The sequence below is a fragment of the Scomber japonicus genome, chromosome 17, assembly GCF_027409825.1.
Source record: "Scomber japonicus isolate fScoJap1 chromosome 17, fScoJap1.pri, whole genome shotgun sequence".
NCBI classification, from domain to species: Eukaryota; Metazoa; Chordata; class Actinopteri; order Scombriformes; family Scombridae; genus Scomber; species Scomber japonicus.
In genome coordinates this window covers 7,627,953-7,642,766 of record NC_070594.1, presented here as the reverse complement: position 1 = coordinate 7,642,766, position 14,814 = coordinate 7,627,953, and the positions used below count along the sequence as shown (strand labels likewise).

At 43.8% G+C, this 14,814-nt stretch overlaps 1 protein-coding gene across 1 annotated transcript in view; it reads left to right on the top strand.

Annotated features, from left to right (window-relative positions):
* Positions 1–14,814, top strand: part of LOC128377028 (palmitoyltransferase ZDHHC14-like) — a 31,840-nt gene that overhangs the window by 11,603 nt on the left and 5,423 nt on the right. The window contains 7 exon segments of the mRNA XM_053336907.1: positions 1–34; positions 36–66; positions 69–119; positions 735–872; positions 4,877–4,925; positions 7,825–7,927; positions 8,105–8,214. Coding sequence (XP_053192882.1) covers positions 1–34; positions 36–66; positions 69–119; positions 735–872; positions 4,877–4,925; positions 7,825–7,927; positions 8,105–8,214 — 516 coding nt within the window.

Genomic DNA, 14,814 nt, shown 5'->3' with positions numbered 1-14,814 from the left:
GCCGCGCACCAGAGAGGTTCTCATCAACGGTCAGACGGGTCAAACTGAAATATTGCTTCACCTGCAAATCTTCAGACCGCCGCGAGCATCACACTGCAGCCTGTGTGACAACTGTGTCGGTCAGTTCTGTTAATCTTCTATGTTGTGTTAAAAAAAGAAGTGAAATCCTGCTACTATAGTTTGATTAACCCTCCTGTTGTCCTCGAGACAGGGAAGGGAGGGAGGGAGGGAGGAAGGAAGGAAAGGAGAAAGAAAGAAGGAAAGGAGGGAGGAAGGAAAGAAGGAAGGAAAGGAGAGAGGACTTGTAGGAAGGGAGGAAGAAGGAAGAAAGAAGGAAAGGAGGAAACAAGGTAGAAGGGAAGGAAGGAGATAAGGAAGGGAGGAAGGAAGGAAGAAAGAAGGAAAGGAGGGTGGAAGAAGGAAGGAAGGGAGAAAGAAGGAAAGAAAAGGAAGGGAGGGAGGAAAGAAGGAGAAGGAGGGAAGGAAGGAAAGAAGGAAAAAAGGAAGGAGGGAGGAAAGAAGGAGAAGGAGGGAAGGAAGGAAAGGAGGGAAGGAAGGAAGGGAGGAAAGAAGGAAGGAAGGGAGGGAGGAATGAAAGAAGGAAGGGAGGGAGGGAGGGAGGTAGGAAGGGAGGAGGTAAGGAAGGGAGGGAGGGAAGAAGGAAGGAAGGAAATTTCTATAAATCTCATCAGAAAATTTAACTAACTTTTTTTTTTTAAATGTTTCTGCCTCAGAGCGTTTCGACCATCACTGTCCCTGGGTGGGGAACTGCGTCGGACGGAGGAACTACCGCTTCTTCTACCTGTTCATCCTCTCGCTGTCCTTCCTCACCATCTTCATCTTCGCCTTCGTCATCACCCACGTCATCCTCAGTGAGTTACACCGCCCACCACCGCTGCTGCTGCTGCCTCCTCTCTGCTCAGGCTGTGATTCACTTATTGATTTCTGTATAAGAACAATCATGTTTTATTTTCATGTCAAGGAAGGAAGGGAGGAAAGAAGGATGGAAGGAAGGAAGAAGGAAGGAAAGGAGGGAGGGATGGATGGAAGGAAGGGGAGGAAAGAAAGGAGGAAGGATGATGGAAGGAAGGGAGGAAGGAAGGAAAGAAGGATGGAAGGGAAGGAACAAGGAAGGTCCTTCCTTCCTTATTTCTTTCCTTCCATCTGTCCTTCCTCTCTCCTTTTTCTTTCCTTCTTCTCTCTTTCCTCCCTTCCTTCTTTCCTCCCTCCCTCCTACCTTCTTTCCTTCCATTACTTCTTTCCTCCGTCCTTCCTTCCTCCCTTCCTTCTTTCCTCTGTCCTTCTTTCCTCCCTCCCTCTTTCCTTCTTTCCTTCCTTACTTCTTTCCTCCGTCCTTCTTTCCTCACCTCTACCTTCCTTTCTTACTTACACATTCCTCCGTCCTTCCTTCCTCCCTTCCTTATTTCCTTTTGCTCCCTTCCTTCCTTATTTCCTTTCCTCCCTCCCTTCCTTCCTTTCTCCATCCCCCTTTCATTCTTCTGTCGTTCCTTCCTTTCTCTCTTCCTTCCTTCCTTCCTTCCTCTCTCCCTCCTCCCCCCCCCCCCCCCCACTCCCTCCTTTCCTTCCTTCTTCCTCCCTTCCTTCCTTGACTTGAACACAACAGGAGGGTTAAGTTAATGTTTTAGATCCAGTGTGTTATGTTAGGATTTCAGTCCTGTGTTGCAGCTCTGCAGCTAGCAGCAGCTTCTCATCTGTGTAATTGAAACAGACGAGGCCATCAATCTTCCTTAGCCCCGCCCCCTTGCCCTGTGATTGACAGGCTGTCAGAGAGAGGCTGACGCTGCAGTCTCTTCCTCTTTCCAGTTACTGATCGATCCGTTCGTACTGGCTCTGCTCATTAGTGAGAGAAGTCAGGAGATCAGACGTGCACAAGTTTTATCAGTAATCTGATTCATTTATCGCCTGTTATAAAATTAAGGTGATATATTATGTTTTTTTGATTTAGCTCCAATTTGAAAAATTAGTAAAAGAACAAGAAAAAGAAGTGAAATCCTGCTACTATAGTTTGATTAACCCTCCTGTTGTCCTCGAGTCAGGGGAAGGAAGGGAGGGAGGAAGGAAGGAAAGGAGAAAGAAAGAAGAAAGGAGGGAGGAAGGAAGGAAGGGAGGAAGAAGGAAGGACAGAAGAACAGAAGGAAGGGAGGAAGGAAAGGAAGGAACGAAGGATGGAGGAAAGAAGGAAGGAGGATGGAAAGGAAGTAAGTAAGGAAGGATGGAGGAAAGAAGGAAGGAAGGGAGGAAGGAAGGAGGGAGGAATGGATGGAGAAAGGAAAAGAGGAAAGAAGAACAGAGGAAAGAAGGAAGAAAGGTGGACGGACGGAAGAAAGAAAGAAGGAAGGGAGGAAAGAAAGAGAGAAGGAGGGAGGGAGAAAGGACAGATGGAATGAAGGAAGGAAGGAAAGAAAGAAAGAACAGTCAAAACAGACGGGGTCATTTCAATTTTGCATTAAGTTAAATATACCTATTAGCATAATTATTATTTATGACCTTTATTTCTTTCTTTCTCCTCAATGTCACTGAAGACATTAATCCCGGACTCTTGTGGATAATGTAATGATCATACTGCTCTCTATTCTGAGCACCCGTGTTTCGGTTGTTTCAACTTTGTTCCCAAGAAATCTCGTTTTGCGGTCATTAGGCACAGAGCTAAAAATATACCCAGTAGCTTGTTGATCCAAGTTGTAGAAGAGAGAGAACTGTGAGTAATGTAACATCGTGTGTGAAGAAAACAAACAGGATTTTAACTTCTGAGCCAGAGACAGCTGATATATCTCCTCCACAGCTTCTTGTTTGAAGTGTGTGGTCAAAATGGAAAAATGTGTTTTTTTCCAGCAGCAGTCGTGAATCGACATAAAAAGCCTTAACTAAAGTCCCTGATCACCCCCTTTCAATATAAAGTGATGGAGTCATTTAACCCTCCTGTTGTCCTCGAGTCAAGGAAGGAAGGGAGGAAGAAGGAAGGAAAGGAGGAAGGAAGGGAGAATGAAGGCAGGAAACGTGGAAAGAAGAAGGAAGGAAGGAAGGAATGGAGGAAGGAAGAAGGAAGGAAAGGAGGGAGGAAGGAAGGAAAGGAGGAAGAGAAGGAAGGAAGGGAGGAAAGGAAAGAAAGGGAGGGAGGAAAGGAAAGAAGGAAGAAGGAAGGGAGGAAGAAGGAAGGAAGGAAAGGACGGAGGTAGGAAGAAAGGAGGTGAGGAAGGAGAGAAAGAAGGAGAGAAGGAAGGGAGTTAGGAAGGAAGTAGAGAAAGAAGGAAGGGAGGGAGGAAGGAAGGAAGAAAGAAGGAAAGGAGGCACCACTACTCAATGATAAAATTGACTAAATGTTAAATGAGCTGAATCATCTCCGACTGTGTGTGAGTTGATTTTCACAGAAATAAAAATAGAGAGAGGCGTAAAACCAAAATCATTGATTTCGTGTTTCTAAAAACACCGACTGATCCTCGTCCGTGTCGTCCGTGCCACTCTCATTTCCCTAAATCTGTGTATTCATGCTGCTGATGTTGTTTTCCAAACGGTCCGAAACTGGAGCCTCGAGCCGCTTCGGAGTCAAACTCTTTACAACCGGCAGACTGTCTGAGATGAACCCGTGTCTTCCTCTGAACACTACGCTGCTTGTTGTCTGTTTTTAGCAGCGCCGCTATAAAAAGATCCATCTAAGTGTCGTGACTTTGATCTGCGAGATGTAAATTTAGAGAGTTTAGAGAGCTTTGTGTACCCGGGAAGTTCAGCTGGGGATGTTTTACTCTGGTCGTCCCTCCAGCAGCGCGGCCTCGAAGGCAAACCATCAATCTAAGGAAGGAGAGAAGGAAGGAAGGGAAGGAGGAAGGAAGGAAGGGAAGAAAGGGAAGAAAGGGAGGTAGGAAGGAAGGAGAGAAGGAAGGAAGGAAGGGAGGAAAGGAAAGAAGGAAGGAAGGAGGAAAGAGGAAAGGAGGGAGGAAGGAGGGAAGGGAGGAGAGGAAAGGAAAGAGGGAAGGGAGGAAAGGAAGGAAGGAAGGAAGGAGAGAAGGGAGGGAGGAAGAGGGAAGGGAAGGAAAGGGGGGAGGAAGGAAGGAAGAAAGGAGGAAGGAGGGAAGGGAGGAAAGGAAGGAAGGAAAGGGGGGGAGGGAGTAAGGAAGGAAGGGAGGGAGGAAGGAAGGAAGGGAGGAAAGAAGGAAGGGAGAGAGGGAGGAAGTGATTTCTAATGATTTGCTCCACCATCAGGATGAAATGTCCTACCTACATTCCTACACAGCCTCCTTGTATCCTCTTTATAAATATTCATGCATAACAGAATTTAGTTTCATCAGTGAGACAAAATCTGCAAGGTTGAATCTTTAAAATATAGAAGATACCTCTCAGTTAGATCTCAAGTTCATCAAATTCAAACTCAGTCTGAGGTGACATTCACTAGCGCAGATGTATTATTTAAAATTCATTTTTAATTTATTCCTCCGTCATTAGTGAGTTCAGTCTTCACATAACGTTGAGTTTTCAGTTTCTCCAGTTTTGGTTTTTCTTTATCTACTTTTCTTCTTTTAGAGTTGAGAAAGTACAACAGAGGAAGGAAAGGAAAGAAGGAAGGGAGGAAGGAAGGAGAGGATGAAGGAAGGGAGGAAATGAAAGAAGGAAGGAAGGAAAGGCGGGAGGGAGGAAGGAAAGAAGAAAGTTGGAAAGGAGGAAGGAGAGAAGGAAGGAAGGAAGGAAAGGCGGGAGGAAGGAAGGAAGAAAGAAGGGAAGGAAAGAAGGAAAGAAGGAAAGGAGGGAGGGAGGAAGGAGTGTTCAGATTAAGACAGAACATCAGAGTATTAATGAGGAAGCTTTTTGCACTAAACCTGAATAACCTGAAAACTAACTGTGTCTTGTTTTTTGTATCTTGCAGGATCGAACCGGACGGGTTTCCTGAGTGCGCTCAAAGACAGTCCGGCCAGATATCCTTTAACTGTGAGGAGTTCAGTTTATAATATGAAGCTTTAATCAATATGTTTTAGATTAACGTTGAGTGTAAAGACCAGGTGGGGAATTCTGGTCCTCTGAAATGAGGCCAACGTGGAAGTAACTTAGAACTGCATTCTATCAAAAGGCCACCAGGGGGCGACCGTCTCTATACAAGTCAATGGAGAATTCACCAACTTCTCACTTGATTTCTAACCTCCGTAAACGTTTTCAAAATGTGTTTATGGTCTCAATCGCTAGTTTAAAGCCTTCTTCAATGCAGTATGATGTTCATTTGGGACATTTTGGCCTCCCTGATTTTATATTTGATGATAAAGCAGGGTATGCATTAGGGCGTGGCTACGTCCTGATTGACCAATGTCCTCGAGATCCAGCCCTCGCAACCATAGCAACCTCCCCGCTCCACCCATGGCTCCGCCTCATGCCCATATAAGTAGAATCCATGTTTTTATTTTTCCCAGCATGCACCTGATATTTTCAAGATGGCGCTGCCTAGAATCAAAACTATTGGCTTCTGAGCAGCAGTCCACAAACCAATGGGTGACGTCACGGATGTTAGTCCATTTCTTTTATACACTCTATGATTGTATCATAGTGTATCATATCATAGTGTGTCGTATCAGATTACAGTTATTAGCTTGTGGCTCAATTGGGAGTGTATCGTATCATATCGTAGTAGTAGTGTTGCTCTTTGTCTGCCATTAGCTTACATGTTAGCCACAACGACTTTATATCCTGATAATATGTCAGATGTTGTATTTACAGCTTGTTCTGCTGCCAGCAAGTGGACCAAAAATAAATAAATGAATGCAGCTTTAAAGGCCGGACAGACTAAGGGATGCCTCTTATGACTAGTCTTATGACTGGCTTCATTAAGGCCTTTCATCACACACATGCATAGTCACACACACATACACACACACACACACACACACACATAGGATAGGATAGGCTCACACAGAGATATAATCCATACTTTCAACCCCTATACATGTTTACATCTCGTCATGAGTTCATCTTTACTGCATCTGAGTGTCATCACAACATCGACACAGGAAATCAAAGGAGGCACTCATTTCCCTCGTCGTTGTCTCTGTAGGTTAATGTTATGTGTTTGTGTTTGTGCATGCGGCTCTAATAAATCAATGGCTCTGGCACAGTAACCAGCCACGGGTCGATACGTCCCATAATGCATTGCCAAGGTCAATCCCGTGTCACACGCTCGGAGGGTCACATTTAGTTAATCTCTTCTCACTCTGTTGTGTTTCTCCTGATTTCTATTTGTGTCCCAATTGAGCCACAAGCTAATAACTGTAATCCACTTTCTTCATTAGATATTGACAATGCAAGCCCATAAACCTCAGTGTCTCTGGACCCCCACATGAGGAATCAAACCCTCACCGTCCCCTCTACAGGAACCCTGACTAATTAATCCAAATGTTGAATAATATGGGAATGCAACCTGTTACTCCTAAAACTAGTGATCATCTTTACTACCAAACGGATGGGACCTGAAGATACGATATGATACGATACACTATGATACACTATGATACAATCATAGACTGTATAAAAGAAATGGACGTAACATCCGTGATGTCACCCATTGGTTTGTGGACTGCTGCTCGGAAGCCAATAGTTTCGAATCTAGGCAGCGCCATCTTGAAAATTTCAGGTGCATGCTGGGAATAATAAAAACACGGATTCTACTTATATGGGCATGAGGCGGAGCCATGGGCGGAGCGGGGAGGTTGCTATGGTTGCGAGGGCTGGATCTCGAGGACATTGGTCAATCAGCCTATCAATCAGGACGTAGCCACGCCCTAATGCATACCCTGCTTTATCGTCAAATATAAAATCAGGGAGGCCAAAATGTCCCAAATGAACATCATACTGCATTGAAGAAGGCTTTAAACTAGCGATTGAGACCATAAACACATTTTGAAAACGTTTACTGAGGTTAGAAATCAAGTGAGAAGTTGGTGAATTCTCCATTGACTTGTATAGAGACGGTCGCCCCCTGGTGGCCTTTTGATAGAATGCAGTTCTAAGTTACTTCCTCGTTGGCTTCATTTCAGAGGACCAGAACTCCCCGCCTGGGTCCAGTACACTATGATATGATACAATACAATATACTATGATATACTATGATACAATACGATATAATCCACTATTACACACTATTAGGGTTCGGTTATTATGGTATCAAGAAGCTAAAATAAAGTGAATTGTAGATTTTATAGAGCATGGCACTTCATTGAGAAAAATCACAATGATTCATGCAGACAAACTCATGAATTGTGTCTTTTTTTTTTTGCAAATATTTGTAAAAGATTTAAAAGATAACAATGTTGTTGAATAGGGAAATCTAATGTAGACTATCCAGTGCCTCCTGCATTTAAACCCGAGCTGCTCATTTAGATTAGATTAGTTCCACCGCCTTATTGTAAACAGGATTTGCGTGTTTACCTTGAAATCCCTTAAAATGCATTTAAGAACCATTTATTTGTTTCCTGATGAGGAAGATTATGTAATACAATTAAAAGCTCCAGAATAGCTACTAAAGGACCACGTGTTGGGATTGTTTTGCCAACGTTTAACGTAATTCTCTGTGAACTGGTGCTTTTTTGTTTTTCTCTCCGTCAGTGACACCTGTGGGACTCCATAGGGTTTTAAAATAACTGCATCTGCGTAGGAAAAATGTAAACTTAATTTAGTTTAAATCCCATTTATAAAGATTTTGGACGACGGCCAAGATGGCAACATGTTTACGGTTAAGCTACGTGCTGTGTTGCAGTGTAATAGATATTTTAAAACTTTCATCTTCTGAATAACTGAGAGCTGAGAGTTTGTCCTTGACTCCTTGGTCCGCACCGTCCTGGAGGTGGTGGTGTGTTTCTTCTCGGTCTGGTCAATCGTTGGTCTGTCAGGTTTCCACACCTACCTGATCAGCTCTAACCAGACCACCAACGAGGATGTGAGTATAATAGTTAGAGGGCTTCATGAGGACTAGTATGATGTCATTGTCGTCGTATTTGAAAGAGAAAGTTTAAAAGTTGATATTTTTGTTGGTTAGGAACTGACACTCTTCTCTTTGTTTCTGTCCTGGTTTGTGTTGGTCCTGGTCCTGGTCTTGGTCTTGTTCCTGGTTCAGATTAAAGGTTCCTGGTCCACCAAGCGAGGGAAGGACAACTACAATCCCTACAGCTACGGAAACATCCTGACTAACTGCTGCGCTGCTCTGTGTGGACCGCTGCCTCCCAGGTCAGCATCCTCTGCAGAATTAAACTCAGGACTAAACTCAGGAGTATCAGGACTAAAGTCAGGACTATCAAGACTAAATTTAGGACTATCAGGACTATTAGGATAAAACTCAAGACTATCAGGACTGAAATCAGCACCAAACTGGTCTAAATTCAAGACTATAGGACTAAACTCAGGACTAAACTCTGCACTGCTGCAACTAAATTTAGGACCATCATTTAGGAGGAAGGAAGGAAGGGAGGGAGGGAGGGAGGGGGAGAGAGAGGGGGGGGGGGGGGGGAGGGAGGGAGGGAGGGAGGGAGGGAGGAAGGGAGGATGGAAGGAAAGGGGGAACAAAGGAACGAAAGAAGAAAGGGAGGGGAGGAAGGAGGAAGGAAGAAAGGGAGGGAGGGAAGGAAGGAAGAAAGGGAGGGAGGGAAGGAAGGAAGGAAGGAACAGTCAAAACAGACGGGGTCAATTTGACCCGGGAGGACGACACAAAGGATATGAAACTAATAATAATGAATGCAGAAGTGGACCATCAGGACTAAACTCAACAATGAAGTCAAGACAAAAATCATGACTATACTCAGTACTAACAGGACTAAAGTCAAGACTATCAGAACTAAACTCAGGATTAAACTCAGGACTGAATTCAGGACTATTAGGACTGAATGTTGGCACCAAATTGGTCTAAACTCAGCACTATCAAGAGTAAACTCTGGCCTAAACTCATCGTTACCAGGACTAAACTTAACACTGACGTCAGGGCTCAACTCGATAATGAAGTCAAGAATAAAATCAGCATCAAATTGGTCTAAATGTAGGACTAAACTCAGCACTATCAAGACGAAACTCTGGAATATTAGGATAAAACCCAGGACTAAACTCTGCACTGGCTGCGACTAAATTTATGACCATCAGGACTAAACTCAACAATGAAGTCAAGACAAAATCATGACTAAACTCAGTACTAACAGGACTAAAGTCAAGACTATCAGGACTGAAATCAGAACCAAACTGGTCTAAAATCCAAGATTATCAAGACTAAAGTCGCCACTAAACTCAGGATTAAAACTCAGGACTGAATTCAGGACTATTAGGACTGAATATCAGCACCAAATTGGTCTAAATGTAGGACTAAACTCAGCACTATCAAGAGTAAACTCTGGCCTAAACTCAGCGTTACCAGGACTAAACTTAACACTGACGTCAGGGCTGAACTCGATAATGAAGTAAAGAATAAAATCAGCACCAAATTGGTTTAAATTTAGGACTAAACTCAGCACTATCAAGACGAAACTCTGCAGAATTAAAGTCAGGACTAAACTCAGGACTAAACTCTGCACTGCTGCGACTAAATTTATGACCATCAGGACTAAACTCACAATGAAGTCAAGACAAAAATCATGACTAACTCGGTACTAACAGGACTAAAGTCAAGACTATCAGGACTGAAATCAGACACCAAACTGGTCTAAATTCAAGACTATAGGGACTAAAGTCGCCACTAAACTCAGGATTAAACTCAGGATTAAATTCAGGACTATTAGGACTGAATATCAACACCAAATTGGTCTAAATTCAGCACTAAACTCAGCACTATCAAGAGTAAACTCTGGTCTAAAATACTACTGTTAGTCATTTAAAAGCAACACCCCCGAACGAGTTTTGCCAAAGTTTTAAAACAAATGTGTATTTCATTGTTCACATTTTCATCTCCACTGTTCCTGCTGGAGTCATGTCTGCTTCATGTTTCCTTAAACTGATCACTTTAAAACAAAAATATCAAACTAAACCAGCTGCAGGGTTGAAACTCTGAGTTGCAAACTAAATCCACATTATGTCACATCCCTCTGCGTTTCTGTTCCTTCTTTCCATCTTCCTCTTCCTCTCCTCCTCTCTCAGCAGACAGACACAGTGGGTTTCTGTATTTAATGAGGACAGCTTTCAGTTGAGACTTTCCTCGAAGTAATTACACCGTTCACCTCCTCCTCTTCACTGTCACAGAGAAGTCAAGTCAATTTTATTCACACAGCGCCCTGCGTGAGTTTGGATCAGGGTACTATTCACATGAGAGCAGAGCAGATCTAGTCTGTACTCTCAGATTTTACAGAGACTCAACATTTTCCCCCCATGAGCAAGCAAGCTATTTGGCGACAGCGCGAAGAAAAAAAAAAAAACTGCCCTTTAACGGGAAAAAACCTCAAGCAGAACCGAGCTCTGGGTGGGCGGCCATCTGCCTCTGCTGGGAGAGAAAGAGAGAGGGGGAGATGAGAGAGGGAGAGAGAGAGAGAGAGAGAGAGCAGGAGGAAAGAGAGCATAGTATAGTACAAGCTCCACATAAAGATGTATATCTCTCCTGTTGTCCTCGAGTCAAGGAAGGAAGTTAGGAAGGGAGGAAGAAGGAAGGAACGGAGGGAGGAAGGAAAGGAGGGAGGAAGAAGGAAGGAAAGGAGGAAGAAGGAAGGAAAGGAGGGAGGAAAGGATGGAAGGGAGGGAGGAAGGATGGGAGGAAGAAGGAAGGAAAGGATGGAAGGGAGGGAGGAAGGATGGAGGAAGAAGGAAGGAAAGGAGGGAGGAAAGGAAGGAAGGGAGGGAGGAAGGATGGAAGGAAAGAAGGAAGGGAGGGAGGAAGGGAGGAAGGAAGGGAGGAAGAAAGGAAGAGAGAGAGGAAGGAAGGGAGGGAGGCAAAGGATGGAAGGAAATGAGGGAGGAAGGAAGGAAAGGAGGGAGGAAGGAAGGAAGGAAGGAAGGAAGGAACAGTCAAAACAGAGAGAGAGGAGGTCAGCTTCTCACACAGACATCACCGTTCTCCACCTCGCTGCTGACGAGCCCGACTGCAGAAGATCAAAACAATCAAAGTCACAGTGTGGGACGACTGCAGACGAATCATGTGTGCCTCCTCCTCGCTCCCTCCTCCTCCTCTCTCTCCTCATCGGCCTCCTCCTCCCATCCTCCTCTTCCTCCTCCTCCTCCTTCTCCTCCCTCTCCTCCTCCTCTCCTCCTCCTCCTCCTCTCTCCTCCTCCTCTTCCTCCTCCTCCTCCCTCTCCTCCTCCTCTTCCTCTTCCTCCTCCTCCCTCTCCTCTTCCTCTTCCTCCTCCTCCTCCTCCTCCCTCTCCTCCTCCTCTTCCTCCTCCTCCTCGTCTTCTTCCTCATCCTCCTCCTCCTCCCTCTCCTCCTCCTCTTCCTCCTCCCCCTCCTCTTCCTCCTCATCCTCCTCATCCTCCTCCTCCCCCTCTTCCTCCTCCCCCTCTTCCTCTTCCTCTTCCTCCTCCTCCTCCTCCTCCTCCCTCTCTTCCTCCTCTTCCTCCTCCTTCTCTTCCTCCTCCTCCTCCCTCTCCTCCTCCTCCCTCTCCTCCTCCTCCTCCTCCTCCTCCTCTTCCTTCCCCTCCTCCTCCTCCTCCTCCTCCTCTTCTTCCTCCTCCTCCTCCCTCTCCTCCTCGTCTTCTTCCTCCCCCTCTTCCTCCTCCTCCTCCTCGTCATCCTCCTCCTCCCCCTCCTTCTCATCCTCCTCCTCCTCGTCTTCTTCCTCGTCCTCCTCCTCCTCCTCGTCTTCTTCCTCATCCTCCTCCTCCTCCTCCTCCTCCTCCCCTTCCTCCTCATCCTCCTCCTCCCCCCCCTCCTCCTCCCTCTCTGCTCTCATCAGCGCTTCTGTTTCCATCTGCACAACTTCTCCGTCGTATATCATCATTACGGAGAGTCTGAGGGGAGATATGATTCATCTGTAAACCTGCCCGGTGATTCTCAGACACTTTGCCAGCTTCCTTTATTGCTTTCTCGAAGGAGCTGATTCACACATTTTCACACCGCTGGTCGGAAAATTCAAGGGAGAAAAAAGTTCAAGTTTATTAAATAAGGTTTCGGAAAATTTTGAAATTTAGAATTTTTTCTTTAACCCTCGTGTCGTCCTCCCGGGTCAAATTGACCCCGTCTGTTTTGACTGTTCCTTCTTTTCTCCCTTCTTTCCGTCTGTCCTTCCTTCCTTCCTCCCTCCCTCATTTCCTTCCTTCTTCCTCCCTTCCTTCCTCCTTTCCTTCCTTCCCCACTTCCTTCCCCCCTCCTTTCCTTCGTTCCTTCCTTCCTTCCTTTGTCCCTCCCTCATTTCCTCCTTCTTCCTCCCTTCCTTCCTCCCTTCCTTCCTCCTTTCCTTCCTTTGTCCCTCCCTCATTTCCTTCCTTCTTCCACCCTTCCTTCCTCCCTCCCTCATTTCCTTCCTTCTTCCACCCTTCCTTCCTCCCTCCTTTCTTTCATTCCTCCCTCATTTCCTTCCTTCTTCTGCCCTTCCTTCCTCCCTCCTTTCTTTCCTTTCTTTCGCTTTCTTCCCTCCTTCCTTCCTCCTTTCTTTCCTCCCTCCTTTCCTTCCTTCCTTCCTTCCTTCCCTCCTTCTTTCCTCCCTCCCTCATTTCCTTCCTTCTTTCCTTTACTCTCTTCCTTCCTCCCTCCTTTCCTTCCTTCCTTCCTTGACTCAAAACCATCTCCAATAATGCAGCTGCTATTAGAAGTTAAAACACTGGTGCTTCCTCCCACTTCCTTTTTAAGTTATGCATCACTGTTTCCCCTCAAATGCCAAAATGCTCCTCTGTTGCAACACTTAAGGTAAAAAGACACAGGAGGTTTTCTGCAAATCACAAAAAACCTGCATGCTACTGGTCCTCAAGACGAGTATTTAACTGTAACCGAGTGGATTTTAATGTTAAGTGACAGGAATATGGTGCTGCAGATGACACATACATGCAGGATATGGATGTGTTGCAGGCAGTAGAGTTGTCTGTTTAAAGTGAGCAGAGCAGTTTCCAGTTTCTCATGCTTTCCTCCACATTGCAGCACACAGATTGGTACATAATGAGAACAGCAGAGAGCACAAAAGCCTCAAATTACGTGGCTTTAATTAGCAGAGAGAGAGAGAGAGAGAGAGAGAGAGAGAGAGAGAGAGAGAGAGAGAGAGAGAGAGAGAGAGAGAGAGAGAGAGAGAGAGAGAGAGAGAGAGAGAGAGAGAGAGAGAGAGAGAGAGAGAGAGAGAGAGAGAGAGAGAGAGAGAGAGAGAGAGAGAGAGAGATCTCTCCACAATCACAACCACACTTCCATGTATTTCCCTTCTTTCACTCCTCCAGTATTGTATCATAGTCTACTGAAATGTTCATGAGAAGAGGCTGCAGGTGTTAATGTGTCTCAGGCAGGTCTGAAACATGTTAGATTAATGTCTGAATTATACATTAATGTTGTTCAGGTGTCGCTGAATGTAATCCTGTTTGTTGCCCACAGCTGGGTTTGACTTTATTAAATACCTGCAGCATCACACTGCAGCAGAAACCACAAATGTCTTTAAATTGAGAGTGTGATGTGTGCATTTATACACATTGCATTTAACATCATTATCACCGGATCGGTCAGATTCAGCTTTATATGGTGGGATTGTTTGAAATAAAGCAGCTCAGAGCTGTGAAGACATTTTTATTTTAAGGATCCAAAAGTCTACTGCCTCATAATATGGAAACATATACTAATTCGACACAATGGATAATATAACAAGCTTTTAAAATACAACACATTGTTAAAGATGAGACCAAAAAGCAGTGTGTAGTCAGGCTCACATTTCAGATGTCTCACCCCTAGGTTGGGAACCACTGGACTAAACTAGCTAACTGTATATAAAGTAGTATAAACTAGCTAACTGTATATAAAGTAGTATAAACTAGCTAACTGTATATAAAGTAGTATAAACTAGCTAACTGTATATAAAGTAGTATAAACTAGCTAACTGTATATAAAGTAGTATAAACTAGCTAACTGTATAAAGTAGAGTAAACTAGCTAACTGTATATAAAGTAGTGTAAACTAGCTAACTGTATATAAAGTAGTATAAACTAGCTAACTGTATACAAAGTAGTATAAACTAGCTAACCGTATATAAAGTAGTATAAACTAGCTAACCGTATATAAAGTAGTATAAACTAGCTAACTGTATATAAAGTAGTGTAAACTAGCTAACTGTATATAAAGTAGTGTAAACTAGCTAACTGTATATAAAGTAGTATAAACTAGCTAACTGTATATAAAGTAGTATAAACTAGCTAACTGTATATAAAGTAGTATAAACTAGCTAACTATATAAAGTAGTATAAACTAGCTAACTGTATATAAAGCAGTATAAACTAGCTAACTGTATATAAAGTAGTATAAACTAGCTAACTGTATAAAGTAGAGTAAACTAGCTAACTGTATATAAAGTAGTGTAAACTAGCTAACTGTATATAAAGTAGTATAAACTAGCTAACCGTATATAAAGTAGTATAAACTAGCTAACCGTATATAAAGTAGTATAAACTAGCTAACTGTATATAAAGTAGTGTAAACTAGCTAACTGTATATAAAGTAGTATAAACTAGCTAACTGTATATAAAGTAGTATAAACTAGCTAACTGTATAAAGTAGAGTAAACTAGCTAACTGTATATAAAGTAGTGTAAACTAGCTAACTGTATATAAAGTAGTATAAACTAGCTAACTGTATACAAAGTAGTATAAACTAGCTAACCGTATATAAAGTAGTATAAACTAGCTAACTGTATATAAAGTAGTGTAAACTAGCTAACTGTATATAAAGTAGTATAAACTAGC